The following is an 18,750-nucleotide window of genomic DNA, read 5'->3' as shown; positions in this document are numbered from 1 at the left end:
AAACAATACATTATGTTACAGATTTTACACATTTAAGAAACAGCATTAATATATACAGATCACTCAATTATAAATATCAAGGATTAACACAGGGGATTATAAATAAATATCAAGAAAATGTCACGGCCCAGCGGCACGAGGTAAGTGTAGAAACCAAACCGGAAGCGAGACGGTAAGTGAACAAAAGGTTTATTTCCCCCCACAATTATACACCAGCAAAACAACACGACGCCACCACACTAGAGGCACGCAGTAAAAACTAAGTTAACTAAGAGTGACCTAGACAACTCTAGGATACAGCTGAACAGCTGAGGCAGTGGGGAGGTGGAAACTGGACTATGAAGTGCACTGTAATGAGAGGAGAGCACAGTCAACGGGATCCAGCAGACAATCAGCGATCCTCCACAGTTAAACTGAGTTGCCTTACTTGGTTTCAGGTGGAGGGGACAGGTGGGGCGGAAGGCCCAGGTGCGGTCGAGGTGTGGGGAGGCAGGCAAGTGAGTGGCGGGCCAGTTGGCAACATCATACCAGCAGCAGGTGGCCCAGGTCGAGGAAAGCGGGGATGAGGGAGGCGAGACCTCCACTCCAGGAGCGACCTCTGAGGACAAGAAAAACAGGTAAGTCGTCACACGGGTTCTGGACAAAGCAATCACACTCCACTTACTAACATGGGATAGCAGATACTCAGGCGATGAACGGTTGAGTGCGCAGGTCTTATATGCTGCCGGAATAATTGCCCACAGGTGGTCAGCCAGGGAGGGGCAACCGTTCCCCGCCTAAAGGAGGAGGAGCCGCAGTTGGAGATCTGCAGGTACCCACCCAAACCATGACAGAAAATTGATTTATTCTTATTTACTCAAACCTTTTTTTTTTTCTTTTTTTTTTTTACAGCTTTTCTCTTTGAACAGTTTCTTACATGAATACTGTGAGTTGTTGTTGTGTTGTGAAAATATTTCAAACATTTATGGTATGAAGGGTGTGAATTTTTTCACAGTGAATGCCATAAGCAACCAAACCAGCTGGGTCAGATTTTACCTTCGCTCTTCACCTTTTGAACACTCAGGTAGTGTAGCATGAAAGGGAGCAGGATCATGGCTGGGATCAAATGTGTCGTGTTTTTGGTGGTCCTGACTTTCCAGTGGACTCATGTAACAGGAGGTGAGTGAGATGTTCTCTACACATATTACGTATTCCAGTATAAAAACAAATCAAGGTTATGTGGTTGCGAAAGCTTAATACAGAAGGAAATGTAAGTGTGTATGGGTCAATGTAGGTGCGTAAGGGAAATCTCTTTTGGTTTCTTTTTTATCATCAGTATTCAGTGAAGTAGGGATATGGTTTACACAATGTTTGACAATAGTGAGTTTGTTCTCACAGTCAGCAGTGAGGATTTAATTAAACATACACAAAGATAAAATGTAAATTTAACAAACCCTCACTGTGACTGTGTGAAGTTTATAATTAAAGAAAAGCTCTAAAATAAATAACCAGGTACAAAAGCTATTTTTCAGCTTAAATGTCCCTTGGTAGAGTAGGAATAACTTCTGTAAGATAATAGAGTCAAACTGGGACCACCATTACCTTCACCCTCCACATCTACTCGAGCTCTTCTCTGAACTGGTACTTCTCCAGCTTCTCCTGTTCCTTCTTCCTGATTTATCTGTCATTCGGTATCGCTGTACATCGATCACTACGGCCGTCTTCTTCTGCTTGTCTACCACCACTATGTCCGGTGGGTTAGCCATCACCATTTTGTCTATCTTGAAATCCCACAGGATCTTAGCTCAGTCATTCTTGACCACCCTAGGGGGCATCTCCCTTGGGACTTCCAGGTTATACTGGGCCCAGATGTTCCTGTATACTATGCCAGCCACTTGCTTCACATGAAAAACAAGACAGTTCCAACCACCAGATCTGAATGAGGGTGGGGGAGGTTCAATTTCGGGTAGCGTTGAGGCAGTTGCCATGTTGCAACGAGCTTAGCTTCTGTCTTGCTAGCTTGCGCTGCGCTCAGTGGATCTGCACTCGACAGTGCAGCCTAGGCGGAGTAGTCGAACGCAGATCCACTAAGCGGTCAACACAGACAGCATCGTCAGAAGAAAAGTTGATAAAATAAATAAAAAAAATTGTATTGTTCGATACATATGCGTACCGAACCGAAAGCACTGTATCGAACGGTTCAATATTGATACGAGTATTGTTGCACCCCTACTATTTAAATATATTTTTTATCACCATTAAAAAAAAGGGAATATATTATTTACATACTTTTTTTGTTTTCTGCCCAGCACAGAAAAAGATGACATTTCATTAAAATGATTTAATCAAAGATGGCACACTGGTGCTACATGATTGGGTTAGAATTTCCTGGTCCAGAAAAATAATAAGAGGCTTTAAGAGAGAGAAAAGATTTTTAATTCCTTAACATCAAAGTTGGTGGTCAGAGGTGCAACTTCCAAAGTGGAGGAGGGGGCGTTTTTTAGTTCTTAACTTCCAGAAGGGTTAAACTTTGATCATGTGTCTCTGCCTGTTGTTGCAGATACTGAAGTCTCCTGCATTTTAAACGAAGGCTGCATGTTGCCGTGTAGCTATGGTGGCAGTGATGTAGTCATCCACTGGCATCAGGTATCAGCAGGAGACCTTATTGTCCACTCATTCTACCACAACAAAGATCAGCTGGAACGTCAGAACCAGCGCTTCAGAGGCAGAACTTCACTTTTCAGTGACCAGATCTCCACAGGAAATGCCTCACTGCAGCTGACAAAGGTGGAGGCTCAGGATGAAGGCAAATACAGGTGCTACACCAGCACCATTGATGGAAACAAGGAGTCATTTATCAACCTAAAGATAGATGGTAAGAGACAAAAACTATACATTTATTCAAGAAATTCAGTGTTGAACTGACAGCGGAAACCAACAAATGTCATACTATTGTCTATAGTTTTTGTCTATTGCTAACTTGTGCCAGAATATTTACGCTGCACAGAAATATTCTGAAACTGTGAATACCATACTGTATGTACTTGTGCCATTGTTAGCTTGGATTGTGATTAGAATATGAGGATGTGATGTTATTTATTCAAGGCTGAGTGGTCAACAATTGCTCCATCTGTAGATGAAATACATACAGGAAAAATGCAAATCAGTAACACTAAACAGTCGCTATGTTAAATATTCAAACTGAAAAGCTAGTAAAATGTTTATATTCATAAAATTTAATATTTATTAGAGCTTTTTCCTTTTTTATCCTGGTAGCTTCAAAAATGTGTGGGAAAAGCAACCATGATAATAAATCTTTCTGTTGTGGAACATGGATTAATATAATAAAAAAAAGCTTTCACACAGCATGAAAAGATCTGCTGCTCACAAAAAGCTGATTCAAAACACCTCATAGAACTTACACAGATACAAACAATGAAATTCTTGTTCCTGTTAAACTTGGTCATATTTATATTTAAATATCAGCTTCACTCCCCTGTTTAAAAAACTTGTAAAGTAAAATATGTGAACATAAAACATGTTTGTTTTTTCTGCTTTTGCAGCTCCGATCCAAAAAGTCAACATTCAGCAGGTAGGAAACATCATCACCTGCAGCTCAGAGGGCATCTACCCTAAACCTGAACTCACCTGGTCCACCAGCCCTTCATCTAGCATAACCTCCAAGACAATCACAGTCCAGCTGACTGAACAGCTTCGCTACAACATCAGCAGCTCTTTGATAGTTTCAGACAGTGAGACTGATCTGGACTACAGCTGCACCATCAGCACTCGCAGAAACAGAAAGAGAGCAACTTTATTTAAACCAGGTAAGAATGCAAAGTCATTAATACTAACTATACACATTTACAGCATGTTTATGACAGCTTCGGCTACTATTTTTTATATCAATTAAGAAGTATGATCTAATAAAATATGATGCATGTTAGATTCAACAAAAAAATATTAAAATTATATTACACTATTTAATAATTGATCAGTTTTAGTTTTATAAGTTCCAAAGTCCAATTTAGAGTCATTTTCCAGACAGAGGGGTGGATTGATCTCATCTAGTCCAGAGGAAGAGAGTTTAGTATTACTGTACACTCATAACATGTTTAAAATGTGCTTAGTCCATTCATATACATCTACATGTACATATGTTTTTGCTGAGGTCTTTTTGTAGGAACTTTAGTCAGTATTTGTTGTTCCCACTGAGGCATTATGGTGGTGGGGTGGGTACTTCCACTTTATGCAGGAGGGTTCTGGGTTTGAATCTGAAGCTTGTCTGAGGATTTTGAGGAGGCAGTTTTCTTTCATGTTTGAAGCAAATTAAGATATAAGGGGACATCCTGTCAGTGACCAGAGAAGACAGCTTTTCACCTTACACATCTGATAAACATACTTAACATACATAAAGTACTGCTGAGGTCCATGGAGACCATAAGAATGTTTTACAGTGAGATGAAAACTTAATTTTTTTCAAATTATTATAAGTTGTTATTAATGTCATCTAAGGAAAAATTGATTAGTATTAATATCTTTACAAAGTGACAGTTACATTGCATTTAGTGTAAACCCTTTCTTTAACACTGCTTGCAGGTTTTGTCCAACAGGCAGTCCAATTCTATTCACCATCTTTTGATTCTGATATTAGTTAGTTTTAATTCATTTCATATAAAATTATTTGTCTTGTATTTATATGATGAAACTAGTTTGGTTCATTTTGACCCCAATTTATAATAATTGAAAAACACACAATAAACATACCACGGATGTGATCTCTCCAGTATGTCCCGTGTCTGCAGCAGGTCTTACATTATATACTTGAAACATGTTACCTGGGAGGGATCCAGGCTATTTTTTCAGTAAAAAGGAGTAGTAGCTTTACTCAGCCTTCCCAAATGACCAAGTTCTACAATCTGCTTCTAAGGCTGACACTGGATCCACTTCAGAGGAAACTAATTTCTACTGATTTTATTCACAATCATAGACCTTAATTCTCTACACACAGGTGGTGCCTATAGCTGCAGATAGGAACATATATTGGCCTGTAAACTGACAAACTTATATGAACAAAACTCGAGTCGTGCTAAAAACAACTACAAAGATAAGCACATACTAGAGACAGTGGTAGCACACACATTTACCCCCTGTCCTGTGTTGCTCAGGACATGCTGGCATGTGACAGGAAAAGCAAACAGTTGTTACCTTACTGTCTCTGTTTTCAAACTAAAGAGATTTTTTTTCTTTTTTAAAGATCCACCAAATGACAGTTCTCAGAGTCTGAATTTAAACCAGCTGAGAGCCAGCATAGGAGGGATCATTGGAGGCCTTTTTGTTATAGCAGTATTAGCAGCAGTCCTGTGCTGGATAAAAAAAACGAAAAAGGTAAAACTGAGTCTGCCTTTGTTTGTAAATGTTATTTAGCATGCTTATACTAATGTTGTTGTTTTTCTAAATACAGATGCATCCCCAGCTCTCCATACAAAGCAAGAGTAAGTGAATGAAATACATTGTAATGAACTACAACACTGTACAAATGACAGCATATAAACTAACATATCGCCTCTGTCAGTGCACCCAGGGTGGCTGTGGCTACAATGCAGCTGCCATCACCAGTGTGTGAATGGGTGGATGACTGAATGTGTAAAGTGTTTTGGGGTCTTTAGGGACTAAGGAAAGCGATATACAAATACAGGCCATTTACCATTTACCATATTAAAGGACACCATTGCTCTCATAGGGTGGCTGTAGCTCAGGAGGTTGCGCAGGTCACCTACTGATCGGAAGGTTGGCAGTTCAATCCCTAGCTCCTCCAGTCTGTGTGCCAAGTATCCTTGGGCAAGATACTAACCCCAAGTTGCTCTCCGATGCATCCATCGGCGTGTGAGTGCGTGTGAATCTCATTGGAAAAACACAGTTTAGAGTCAGTGCTTGTGAGAATGGTTGTGAATGTGGTATACAGTGCTTTGAGTACTCTGGGAGAGTAGAAAAGTGCTACATAAGAATCAGTCCATAAAATTAAAAACTTTTTTTTTTTACAAAAAGCTTTCATCATCTCTTTAGTTGAGACAGCAGAAGTTTCACCTTCAGACAAAATTTGAAAAACATCCAGGATATGAAAACATTGAGCTCAATGAAAGCAGAATTAAACAGAATATCATATTAAGAAAACATTGATTGATGTGATGACTTATTACAGAAGTGATATTTTTTCAATAATGAATATATGTTTTCATTTCAGTTTTGTTGGGTCAACCAACACATCTGACACCAGCCAAGCAGCTTCCAGTGAACAGTGAACTGCTTCTGTCAAGTAACAATTACAGTTAAGACAGGTGGAAACAAAAAACTTCCCTATCCTATGTTCTGGATATGAAGGAATAAATGATGGCCAGAAGATTTCAATGAATTCCAGAGCAAACACATTTTATCTCCCAGCAACTAAGAACGGAACAGTTACAATTAAGATGAATTAATTAAGAATTAAGTTAGAAGCTAAAATCATTTTGGCTGTCAGCTCAGCAAAGCTGGAAGTTTAACAGATGAACAACTACAGAAGAAAACCTTCACATCTGTGATGTGGAGCTGTTACTGGGACACACTGTCGCTGAGGAACAAGAACACTGAAAGCATGCTTCACATTTTCTACACTGCAAACAAAGATTTTTTTTACTAGCAGACTCCGTCTCTTGAAGTACAGCATGTTTTTCTCTCTCCTCCTCAGAGCAGACTTACTGTTAATTTTATAATATAACCTAAATATTTTAATATCCATCCCTGCTGTTTCCGGGATTGTGGAGCTTGGAGTCTTTGACAAACTGAATGATGAAAAAGAAGGAAAAATGTTGAAATGTGGAAAGAAAAACTTGAGTTTAGTTTAGTTATATTTATTTTTTTAACTATAGTGCAAAGAAATAAATATAGAGTAAAATGTATTCATGTATTTGTGCTGCTAAATCAGGGGTCGGGCCGACTGTATATATTGTTTTTTTTGTTTGTTTTTTTTACCTTTACACTTTGTATAAACTATAGTGTGTTGCTTATGAAATCCACGAAGTGCTACAGAGAAAATGAAATTGTATTTATTTAATGAACACATTTTGAACTCTTAAAAAATAATAACAAAAAAGAAACACAAATAAAAAGCTGAACTTAAATTGTCCATGTAGCAAACAAAAACTGTGGTGAGCAGTCATCCTTATATCGCCTTTGGGCTTTCGGAGCCTGTAGCAGAGCCTTGACCTGAATTTAAAAAATACATTGGAAAAAAGCACTATGTCACTAAACAATGAAAAATAAATATTTTGAAAACAGCTGCATAAATATGTATTTTACCTGGTTAATGGGACTTAATGGGACTGCAAATCGGGGCTGTACAAAGTCACTTTCATCTGCGCTGGATTGCATGCTGTTGTCTGTGAGGTGTGAGCGGTGTTTGTTTTTAACATAGTTCATGGTGGAGAATAGCTGCTCACATGCGTATGTGGATCCGAAGCTCGACATGACTCCAAATGCATATTTCTTCATGTTTATGTGTTGAGGATGGCGTCCCATGTTTCAAACACAAGTTTGTCCGGTCTTGGAAAGATCTCAGTATCACTCCATTTGTCATTCTGACACAATTTTCTGACACAAAACTACAGCACAAAGAAGAAAAACTTCAATTAAATACTTATAACTTATTTTCCCTAGCCACGCGGCATTTTAACCAACCTTTTCTGTAGCTCTATAGATTAAAAAACAAATCCAATTCTGTTCATTAAATTTTCTGAACCTTTCAATGTGTCCTCCACTTGAGTCCTCAGTCATATCAGAATCAGATTAAATGACATGGGTTACAGTTGCTCCAAGACAGTAACAGTAACAGACTAAATGTCATGGTTCTGGGTCGTGTGATCCAGTGTTTTTGTGTTTCATTGTATTTTGATATTCATTGTTTATGGTTTGGTTCATTTAGTCTTTGTTAGCTCCTAGGTTGCCTAGTTACAGTTCTTGTTTCCTTATGACTCCTTTGTGTGATTCCCCCCCCCCCCGTGTTAAGTTTCCTGTTCGCCATGTTAAGTCTACGTCTGTTAATCTGTCATGTTTTATGTCCACGTTTTCTATGTTATAAAGCTTGAGTCATGTCTGTGTCTCTGTGCCTGCCCTGGTCCCACGTCCCTGTGTTCCCTCTGCTCTCATATCGTGGCCTGTGCTTGTGTGTGTCTGTCGTACTTCCTGTGTTGCGTTGAAGGTACGTCTTGTGTCAGTATATTCACTTTCGTGTCCTCCCTGTCTTGTCATGTATAATTGTCCTCAGCTGTGTTCCCCTTGTGCTCCAATGTCTCTCATTGCCCTCTGTGTATTTGTGTCAGAGTCTCCATCTGTTCCATGTCGCATCATCTCAAAGTGTTGTGTGCGTTTCCTTGTGGTTTCCCTGTGTCTCTAGCTTTGGTTCATCCCTTTTTGGTTTTGTTTTGCATCGCCCTTTGCCTTTAATAACATTTTGAAGTGGGGAAACCAAGAGGTAGAAGCAGCATTGTAAAACATGCTGGAACATAAATTTTAGTCTATGGAAGAGGGACTGAGTTACCCTAAGAAGAGATTCAGATTGTTTGTTTTTGTTGGGTGTTTTTTTTTTTTTTTTGTTGCATGGTTTTAGGATTGTCTAATAAACATCTAATAAACAAACAAAATAAAAGACAAAAGTAGCCTGATATCAGACAAAACTGAAGTAAACATGAGAGAGCAGTAACTCATGCCTGTATGTGAGTTGAGTTGGTATTTTATCACACGATGAAGCATAGAGACTAAGAGCCTCATTCCTGTTTGTTCCAATTTATTTTCAATACGTGGTTCTTGATTTTTTGTCTTTTCCTTTGCATAAATAAAGACATCTTCCCAGGGTTTAGGGTTCAGCTATGGCTAAAACTGTGCAATTTGGTTCATAAAATACACTACTAGGCATGAAAGTAGCTGTGCTTGAAAATGAAAAGAAAGGGGTTGACAGAGTTTAGAGGCAGGATCTGTGACCTGCTATATTTGTCCAGCAGTATTCTGCTAATGCATGCTGAAATTATCTAAAATCTCCTGTTTGACAATGACAAAAAATAAATGCTATGCAAAAATGCTCACCCCACTAACATCCAACTCCATCTGATTCCATGACGTCTGGATAACAACTGTTTACTAACAGTAGATGTAGCCACTGTGACATCACTTATTTACTAATGAAGTCCAGTTTTGGGCCCAATAAAAGAAATGTATGTAATATGTGTCAGGGTTCCTGGGTCAGTGACCCAGTGTTTTCAGTTTGTTCAGGTTCAGTTTATTTTGTCACTCGTTCTCATTTCCTGTTGTTCTGTTCATGTTACTTCCATGTACTTCGGCATAATAAACACCATTATCCTGCACCGTGAGTCCAGCGTTTGGGTCATGTCTTCCTCTCCTCCACGCACACCCTGACAAGATGAAATATCAGAAGGTGACAGTCTTACTTAAACTTTTATGTATTCATCCATCTTTAGTTGTGAAGAGATGATTCCAGTATACTTATAGTGGTTATGTGACATACCCAGGTCCTGTTCAGCACCAGGGCAAGTGAACCTTGGCCAAGTCCAAGACTAACATCACGTCCACAGTTCTACAATCAGAGAAAATATTTAGACTCTCAGTAAACCATGACTGGATAACCATGACCCCCCCCCCCCCCCCCCAATAATCAGACCCAGCCAAAATACCCCCCCCCCACTCCTCCCCGATAAAGTTATGAATTATCTTGCATAAAAAGGTTGTTGATTTTCTTCACTCAGTTATTACCAGCAAAATGGTTGCATGTTTAGCCATTTGAGACTTTACTCAGATTATTTATTTATTTAAACAGAGATCTTGACCCCCAATGTTCAGCACAAAGTTACGCCCAAGTACCTCAGACAGTGTCACTGATTCTTATTCATCCAAACATTTTTTTCTGGTTGGGCAGTTGAACTCTGTGTTAAGAGATTAAGTAATACTGTGAGCAGTTTATGATTAACTTGCTCCTCAGTGTGTCACAAAAAAGTATTTCAGACATTCAGATGAAGGGTGTGATTTTATCGCATTGAGTACACTAACCTAGCACAAGTTACAAACAAGCTGGGTCAGATGTCATGTGACGTCATGTAGTATTTACTCACCTTTTAAACGCTCAGATAGTGTACCATGAAACACAGCAGGATAATGGCTGGGATCAAGTGTGTCGTGTTTCTGTTGGTCCTGACTTTTCAGTGGACTTTTATAAGAGGAGGTGAGTAGAAAATTCATTGCACATATTATCTTAATCTATTTTAAATACAAATCACAGTTATGATGTTTACAAACCAAATATAGGAGGTACTGGATAGAGCGACTGAGTCAAACTTAGAAGCTTCCAAAGCAGAAAGCTCAGGTATAAACCTCAGAAATTACAGGTACGACAAGAAACCTCTTTTTCTTTTAATCCAGTCATTATGCAGTGAAGTAGGAATATGGTTTAAACAACATTTGAGTGTATAATAGTGAGTTTGTCCTCTATACCAACAGTGAGGATTTAATTAAACCGATGTGGAAGCAGATTTATTTTCTCATGTATTAATCACATATTTTAATCATAATCATATCACATTGGTGATAGTAATGAAACTTTCTCACTTAGTTGTATGCATGTGCACTTGTAATGGGAGACGTTAAACAGATAGTGAGACTGTTTATCAGGGATGTAAATCCTCACGTGACGGCCAAGCAGAAAACAAGGTCATAATTCTCTGTGAGGGAGAAGGCTTTAAGGATGGGGCTGAAGGGGCCAACATGTAAGAGTTTGTGGAATGTTCTTTGTATGTGTCTCTGTGTATAAAGGTGCAAGGGCGGTGGCGGCAGTTCAGAGATCACCCTAGTTTTTGCAGTGTGGAGAGAATATCCTAATATCTTAATATCTTAATTGTGGTTGACATAGTTATTGTGAAATAAATCTGTCCTTAAACTTTTGAGGATTGCAAGAGAACCTGTTAGGGTGGATTCTTGCACACCTCCTAAGTGAAATCTTAGAATATCTTCTTGTTGATGAGTCAGGAGACAGCTGGTAGCAGAGCTTGTAGGACAACCAGCTGTCACTGTTTGAGGTTTGACATTTCTGACAACATACTTCAGTTTGCTACTGTGTTGTGTTTTCTTATTTCAAAGATTTCTTGTTTTATTTTCATGTTTCTTTGCATAACTTTATTTAAAATATGTTTTTATGTTTCGGTGTGGAAACCTTTAAAACATGCATGTATCAGGTATCTTTGTTATTGATCATATTTAGCAGTTGTTCCAAATTTACACTAATTTAATAATGACACCATTAAATTCTATTTTACCAGATTTACTTTGGATTTGCTCTGAACAGCACTACAAATAAGTAACTTTGTGCTCATTTCGTGTTTCACCAAACTCTTCTGTAGCATCGACTGGTATGTGGACATGGTGTGTGCATCTTAGCCAAACTCTCTCTAAAAATCTTATTTTTTATCTTACTTTGACAATGAATTGAGGGGCAGCACAAAAATTTACTATGAGATAAATAATCCAAGAATAATATGAATAACATGAAGCCAGAAAATGACCAAAATGGTCAGAATTTTCTTTCTTCCTGATATTGTTATCACTCAGATCACTTGATCTTGTGTTTAGAGCTTGTCCCTGCTAAAGCTGTTAAGAGCTTAGATTTTGGGCAGTGATCCTCCCCAAGACAGATAACTGGTTTCAGCAGATCCCAGGAACAACATCCGAGATTTCTGTGCAGAAATCCTAGGAAAAGTAAACATACTCTGCGGGACCCTGAAGCTCCCAGGCCTCCAGTAGAGGACTTGAGCTTGGAGGATAAAGGCTACCCACAGGTCGAGTGTTTTTTTTTTGTTTGTTTGTTTGTTTGTTTTTTGTAGCTATATAATAGATATTACTTTAACTTTATTTACAAAGTTTCAAAAATTACCATGTCAGGTTAAGTGTCAAAATAACTGCTTTATTCGTTGGGATAAATTATATTGAATCAAACATTATATATAACTCATATTACACATGATTTTATTTCTCATAACGTTGAAGGCTTCAAAACATGCATATCTGGCAAATGTTTGAGGTGTGTGGTCATCATTAATCGTTATTGTGTATATTTTTAGTTTCTCATTTATCAGCTGTAAATTAGTTCAATTCTGCTCTCAGTGTCCTTTATTTTCATAACCTTGTACTTCAGGTTTTCAGGTGTTTAAGCCTGAATGAAGTCTGTTAGAGTTATTTTGTAAAAACTGCAAAAATTCATCCACACTGACTTCTTTGATGTGAATGATATATGGACTTTATAGGTAGGCCCTGTTTTGAATACATTTTTCCTTCACCAGTGAAAAACCTTTATTTATACACATTTTGGTGTAACTCTAGATAACTATGTTATAATATAAAACACTAAAAAAACAATGATGCAAAACTGGGATTAAAAAGTTAAAAATATAAAAATGGAACCCATAACTCGATTACTAATAATCAGCCTCACTAGAATAATAAAACATAAAAGTATTAATATAAATATAAATATTAATTCAAATTAAATTAAAACAATCCAAACTTCCAACACCATAATAAAGGAAACCTAATAAGAAACAAACTCAGATACACAAACACAAAACCTCTGATTCATGACTTTGATTATGTGTCTCTACCTGTTGTTGCAGATACTGAAGTCTCCTGCATTTTCATGGAGAGATGCTTGTTGCCATGCAGCTATGATGGCACTGCTGTAGTCATCCACTGGCATCAGGTATCAGCAGGAGACCTTAATGTCCACTCATTCTACAATAACCAAGACCAGCTCAAACTCCAGAGTGAGCGCTTCAGAGGCAGGACGTCACTGTTCAACGACCAGATCTCCGCAGGAAACGCCTCACTGCAGCTGACAAAGGTGGAGGTTCGAGACGAAGGCAAATACAAGTGCTACACCAGCACTGACGGAGAAAGTCAGAAATCATTCATTAACCTTAAGATACGTGGTAAGAGACATACAATTTATTCATTCAATAAATTTGTCTCCTCTGTTAGTATCCTTTTTTTCTGTTTTTATTTACTGCAAATGTGTCACAGTAATACTTATACTTTTGTACACAGATTTTTCAATGAAAGGTTGATTCAAAATGCTTCACAGAACTTTAATAGGTTTAAAAAAATATTAAATCTAAATCTTTGTTGTTGTAACACTTGATCATATTTCTGTATAAACACGTGTCACACCATTTGTTTAAAAATTGATGAAGTAGACCTAAAATATGTGAACATAACACCTGCTCCCTTTCTTTCTCTTGCAGCTCCTGTCCGTAAAGTCAACATTCAGCAGGTAGGAAACATCATCACCTGCAGCTCAGAGGGGATCTACCCTGAGCCTGAACTCGCCTGGTCCACCAGCTCTTCATCCAACAGTACTTCTAACACCACCACCACAGTCCGGCAGACTGAACGGCTTCTTTACAACATCAGCAGTTCTTTGATTGTTTCAGACAGTGGGACCGATCAAGACTACAGCTGCACCATCAGCACTCACAGAAACAGAAAGAGAGCAACTTTATTTAAACCAGGTAAGGATGTAAAAAAAAAAAAGAGTTTGTTTTTTATTAAAGAAATATTATCCAATAAACTATGATGATGTTAAATTAACCTAAAAAAAGTATTAAAATGATATTAGAAATAATAATCAGTTCATCAGTTTAACCAGTTATAAATGTTCAAGTTAGTGTCATTTTACCAAAGGAGCGTGACAATATGGTCAAGTAAATTTTATAATTTAAACTCTATGGATCTAGGTCTTTAGGATAGGAAAACCACCAAATCTAGCTTCTCAAACCTTTGCAAAGATGATCCCAAAAAGGACCAGTGATGGTGTTGTGTTTGTTTTATTCTGGGCAAACTGGACGTTAGTTTTCTTTCACACCTAAATTTGGTTGATTGGTTGTTTGGACCTCCAATCTCTTGATTGTAAAAGATTGGAGGTCCTGTTGTAAAAGCATGTGTGGTTTTAATATTACATTGGATTTAAAATGTGCTTATCCTGTTCATGTACATCTATGAGTAATGTTTTTTTCTTCAAGTTATGCCTCGTAGTGGGTTGCATGGTGGGCCTTTTTGTATGAACCCAGTGAGTGCCAATTGTTCCTACTAAATGAGACATTATTCTTGTGCACTGGTTGGTACATCCACTTCTTAGCAGGAGAGCTGAAGATGTTAATCGATAGGTTGTGTGAGCTTTCAGGTGTGTGAATAGGTAGTTTTCTTTCACTTTTCAACAAATTCATATGTAAAGGGACATTTTTTTAAAAACCCGAGAAGATAACTTTTCACCTTTCACATTTGAATCCCAGTGTTGTTCACACAAACATACTCAATATACACAGAGTTTCTCTGATGCGTACTGGTTCTGTCCCCAGGCCTAAAATACATTTCATGGCTTAAAAACCTCACTTTGAGGGGGTCCTGCAGGCATCCTATTAAGGTGCCTGTATCACCTTAATTTGATTCCATTCAGTGAAAAGGAGTAGTAGCTCGAAACTGAGCCCCACCCACATTAGCAAGCTCAACACCCCATCTCTAAGGCTGAGTCCAGATGTGCAAAGGAAACTCATATATGTATAATTTTAGTCTGTCAGTCGTTACTCACAGATCAGCCTGTAAATCAACAGCTTTCCTTTCACACAGCTTTCTCCTCACCACAACACACCACTACAGTATTAGCCCTTCACCACTAGTAGCTACTTAGATTGACTCAACATGACCCAGTTTTTAGGGGTTTTCCATTAGGTGGCAGTACCTGGTGTGTTTTCATACCTACTCAGCTGAAGTACCAAACAACTTGAGTTAATGAGAAAATGTGACGTCAACACTGCATGCCACTGACTGGCCAGGCAATGGTTTTACTTAATGAGTTATTATTAGAACTACTCCTTCACAAGAATCAATCATGCTATTTTTGATATCCCACAACAAGCTGTACAAAAACCAACACTGCCATGAGTTGCTTTCTCTGGCTCTCTACCATCAGCCTGAGTCTGACAAAAAGCCAAAGACTGAGTAGCAGATATAACGGGGCTTTGATGCCTCCAATGTTGTTGTCTGTGTGTCGCAAACAAATAACATCACAGGACCTTCAGGCCATCTTGTTACAATGACCCCAACCACACTGATGTGGTACTCAATTGTAAAGGAAAACAACCAAAACTGACGCAAGCCTCTTTGAGTTGATTAGGGAATCATGGAAAAGAGACACATCTCCAGTCTCCCACTTGACACTTCCCACACTTATGAACATAACCCTGAGATAGTTAAACTCCTCTACTTGGGTTAGAAACTAAACTTCACACTCAACTCAGCCCAATGTGAGGTCACTACCTTAGGACACCAAGCAATGCTCAAAAGCAAAAAACAGAGATAAGATCCTGAGTCCACATATTTACTTCACTTTGAGATTCCATAAAATTATTAATTACTATATTTGACAAGGGACAGCCCTGGTGGAGTAAGAATAAATAAGTCTGACAAACAAAACTACGTACAGTTGTAGAGGGACCAAAAACAAAAGAAAACTAAAGCTACGCACATACTACAAGTAGTGATAGCACACAAATTTGCCTCATGTTTGCTCAGGGCAGGAGGAGCAACAGCTGGTACTTTGCTGTCTTGCATTTTTTTCTAACGCATTATAAATACAGAAAATGGTGAAATCGGGAAAAAATATGTGAGACTAAAATGTACTTGAGTTAGCACAAAAAAATAGAAAAAATATTAAAATATTGAAAAAAAAATTCAATACAATTTTGCTGTGTGGCTACTGTGTAAAAAAATAAAGGGGGCGGGGGATGTTGCACATTAATAATACTTATAATCCAGATGACAAAGTTATCCAAAGTGTTTACTTATAATCAGTGTTTCTGTTTCATTTTTTCAGCTTCTGTTTGTTGGTCAAACACTGAAACAACAATCCTCTGCCCTCCCTCTGATACTTCCTTCTCATACCTCATTTGGAGATTCAACCACAGTCAGTCCATTGTGACCAGGAGTGGGGCTGACATCTCCTACACAGTCTATGCAGGGTGGGAGCAGCACGTGAAGCATGTCTCAGAGTCGGGCAGCCTCACATTACGGGACCTTACTGCAGATCATGAGGGGATATACACCTGTGAACTCAGTGATGCTGAGGAGACGAAAGTGTCTGAGAATGAAATAAGGATGATGCCAACAGACGGAGGTGAGGTACCATAAGTTTGATTTTCAAAAACTGTCTGCAAGTTAATTTAGTCAATTTAATGTAAAGCTGCATAAAACTGAAGAGTTTTTTTTTTAAATATCAAAAAGCAACAAAGAAGAATGATGGGACTCAGAATTCAACCCATCTAGGAGCCATCGCTGCAGCGAGTCTTTGCTTTACAGCATTATTATGCCTGATACTGTACAGCTACTGTACAGCTCCTGTACAAGTACAAAAAAAAAAGGTAAAATTCAATTCTGGTTGAACTTTTTATTTTTAATTTTTAATGTTTGCACTGATGGATTCAGGCAGTTTATAGACCAAACCCTGAGTACAGAAAAGGCATTTCAATGAACTACTGCAAAGTATGAATGACAGCATATGAACTAATACATTAGATCAAACTATTGTTTCCATAATATTACAACATTTTGTTTTTGGGTTTGTTTTTGGGTTTTTTACAAAAAGCCTAATTAACTGCTGTCCCATCTAACAGATGAAGTGTCAGGCTGAAGCTCCAGAAGGTCAAAGGTATGAAATTTTCAGTGACAGTAGAACAGGAAATCAAAATCAAGTCATTTCTGATTGATGTTATAGCTTAGTTTGGTCTGCAGATTGTTTTCAATAATAAACATGTTTTTGACACACATTTTAAGGTCAACATCTGACACCAACCAACTAGCTTCCAGCTAACGACATTTGTCAAGTAACATTTCCAATTAAGACAAATGGAAGCAAAAAGCTTCCCCAACCTCTGTTCTGGATCTCAGTGAATAAATGGTTCTCAGCAGCTTTTAATAAAACCCAGTTTGGTTTCCAGCAACTAACAACAGACTGGTTCCAGTTTCTTTGTGACTTCAGGAAAGCAAAAACAGACCAGATGGAAATTAAAATAATTTTGGCTCCCATACAACAACAAAAAAACATTTTTTTTTACTAACAGACTCCGGCTCATGACGTACAACATTTTTTTCTCTGTTCTCCTCCTGCCCTGATGCAGACAAAAACAACTTACTGTCAATTTTAAAATGTAACCTAAATATTCAGTGTCCATCCTTACTGTTTCCTGGACTGAGAAGCTTGAATAATAAAGAAAAGGAAAAATGAGGCAGCACTATTTTTCAAAGAGTAAATGAAAAACTCGAGTTTAGTAGCAAACTTGTAGTTATTCATTATTATTTTATTTTTTGTAACTGTGGTGTAAGGAAAGAGAAATCACAGTTGAAATGTATTTCATATATTTGTGTAGAAATCATGTGGTGTTCAGGGTCATGCTGTACAAAGGACAATAAAATGCAAAGCTTCACAATATCGTCTGTTCACCAGAACCACGGTTAGAGTGAAACTGAAATTATTTTAGACGATGAGGGAGACACTTAAGAAGGGAATAAGCATTTTAAAATTTGAATAATATTTTTGTAAAACATTGAATAAAGTTTGTGTTTATTACATTTTTTGAACTTTTTACTTTGTCATGTGCTTGAATCCTCAGTAATACCAGTGGCACGAGTGATTAATGAATGAGGTTTGTTTGGTTTAAATTTTTAAAAAAAATCGAACTGGGGTTCAATACAGTACAATAGTATTTTATTGTTATTAAAGAACTGAAAAAGGAAAACGTCGTGTAATTTGGTTTCTGTATACGTTATATATGTTCTGGTCTCTGTTACACACCAGTGAGACGCTGACTTTTTGTTGTTGTTGTTGTTGTTCTGTCCACACGGACTTCTTACCAACTACCAGTAAGCTTTGAAGCCGTTCTTTCAAAAAAAAAAAAATTGTGCCAAATATTTGGCCACAAGCACACTATGTTGAATATGGGACAAGCTTTTTTCTGCCAACAGACTAAGAAGTGATCTATGGTGAGGCAGCCTACTTCGTATTAATTACACCATCCGGATGATCCCACTGTACAGGTATTGGCTTCACCTCATAGGACAATCTTGATGGAGGAGGAGTGAACTGAGCTAAACGACTATAATAATTCTTATATTGCGGGCGATCGTGGCTCAAGAGTCGGCAGGTTGTCTTGTGATCGGAAGGTTGCCGGTTTGAGCCCCGGCTCGGACAGACTCTGATGTTGTGTCCTTGGGCAAGACACTTCACCTGTAAAACCTTAAATCTGTACCAAATTCAATGTGCACGTTCGTATGCTGTTTTTATTTCCTTTGGGACTTAAAGAAGAGACAGAGACAGAGACGATGGAAATGATATCACTGTTCCACTAGTATTGCAAGTTTGGTCCCACAATACACCTTATAGTCAGTGAAAAATGAAATTGCCAAATTACTTTAATCCAGGTTTGAACGAATTAATATGACAGGATGGATTAGGCCCCTGAAACGGACAAATGATCACAAAGTGACAAGTTTATGTTTCCTCACTGAGAACTTTTACTCAAATTAAATATCTCAGGTAAATGCGCCATTTAACCACATGAAATTGGTTTACGTTTGATTTACACAAACGCACACTCTGCAAAGGTTTCCAACACACATACACATTTTTTTTGT

At 38.0% G+C, this 18,750-nt stretch overlaps 2 protein-coding genes across 3 annotated transcripts; both read left to right on the top strand.

Annotated features, from left to right (window-relative positions):
• Positions 1–554: 554 nt before the first annotated feature.
• Positions 555–7,608, top strand: LOC146566995 (programmed cell death 1 ligand 1-like). Its single transcript, XM_085286656.1, has 6 exons — positions 555–1,158; positions 2,540–2,854; positions 3,543–3,806; positions 5,237–5,367; positions 5,444–5,474; positions 6,224–7,608. Exons 1-6 carry the CDS (start codon positions 1,074–1,076, stop codon positions 6,310–6,312), a joined length of 915 nt encoding a protein of 304 aa, XP_085142782.1. The 5' UTR covers positions 555–1,073; the 3' UTR covers positions 6,313–7,608.
• A 2,571-nt stretch (positions 7,609–10,179) lies between these two features.
• On the top strand, positions 10,180–17,757 carry LOC146566994 (uncharacterized). 2 transcript variants are annotated; one of them, XM_085286635.1, is made up of 7 exons: positions 10,180–10,246; positions 12,684–12,998; positions 13,311–13,577; positions 15,938–16,237; positions 16,345–16,481; positions 16,734–16,768; positions 16,894–17,757. In XM_085286635.1, exons 1-7 carry the CDS (start codon positions 10,180–10,182, stop codon positions 16,928–16,930), a joined length of 1,158 nt encoding a protein of 385 aa, XP_085142761.1. In that variant the 3' UTR covers positions 16,931–17,757. The 2 variants fall into 2 exon arrangements, with proteins under 2 accessions (XP_085142761.1, XP_085142759.1); XM_085286633.1 differs by having other exon boundaries at positions 16,734–17,757.
• The last annotated feature ends 993 nt before the right edge of the window (positions 17,758–18,750 follow it).

Source organism: Mchenga conophoros, linkage group LG9 (genome assembly GCF_057382185.1).
Source record: "Mchenga conophoros isolate Kocher_MC1m ecotype Shallow Benthic linkage group LG9, M_conophoros_male_GT1.1, whole genome shotgun sequence".
NCBI classification, from domain to species: Eukaryota; Metazoa; Chordata; class Actinopteri; order Cichliformes; family Cichlidae; genus Mchenga; species Mchenga conophoros.
The sequence above is the reverse complement of the archived record's forward strand: the minus strand, read 5'-3'. Positions and strand labels throughout refer to the sequence as shown.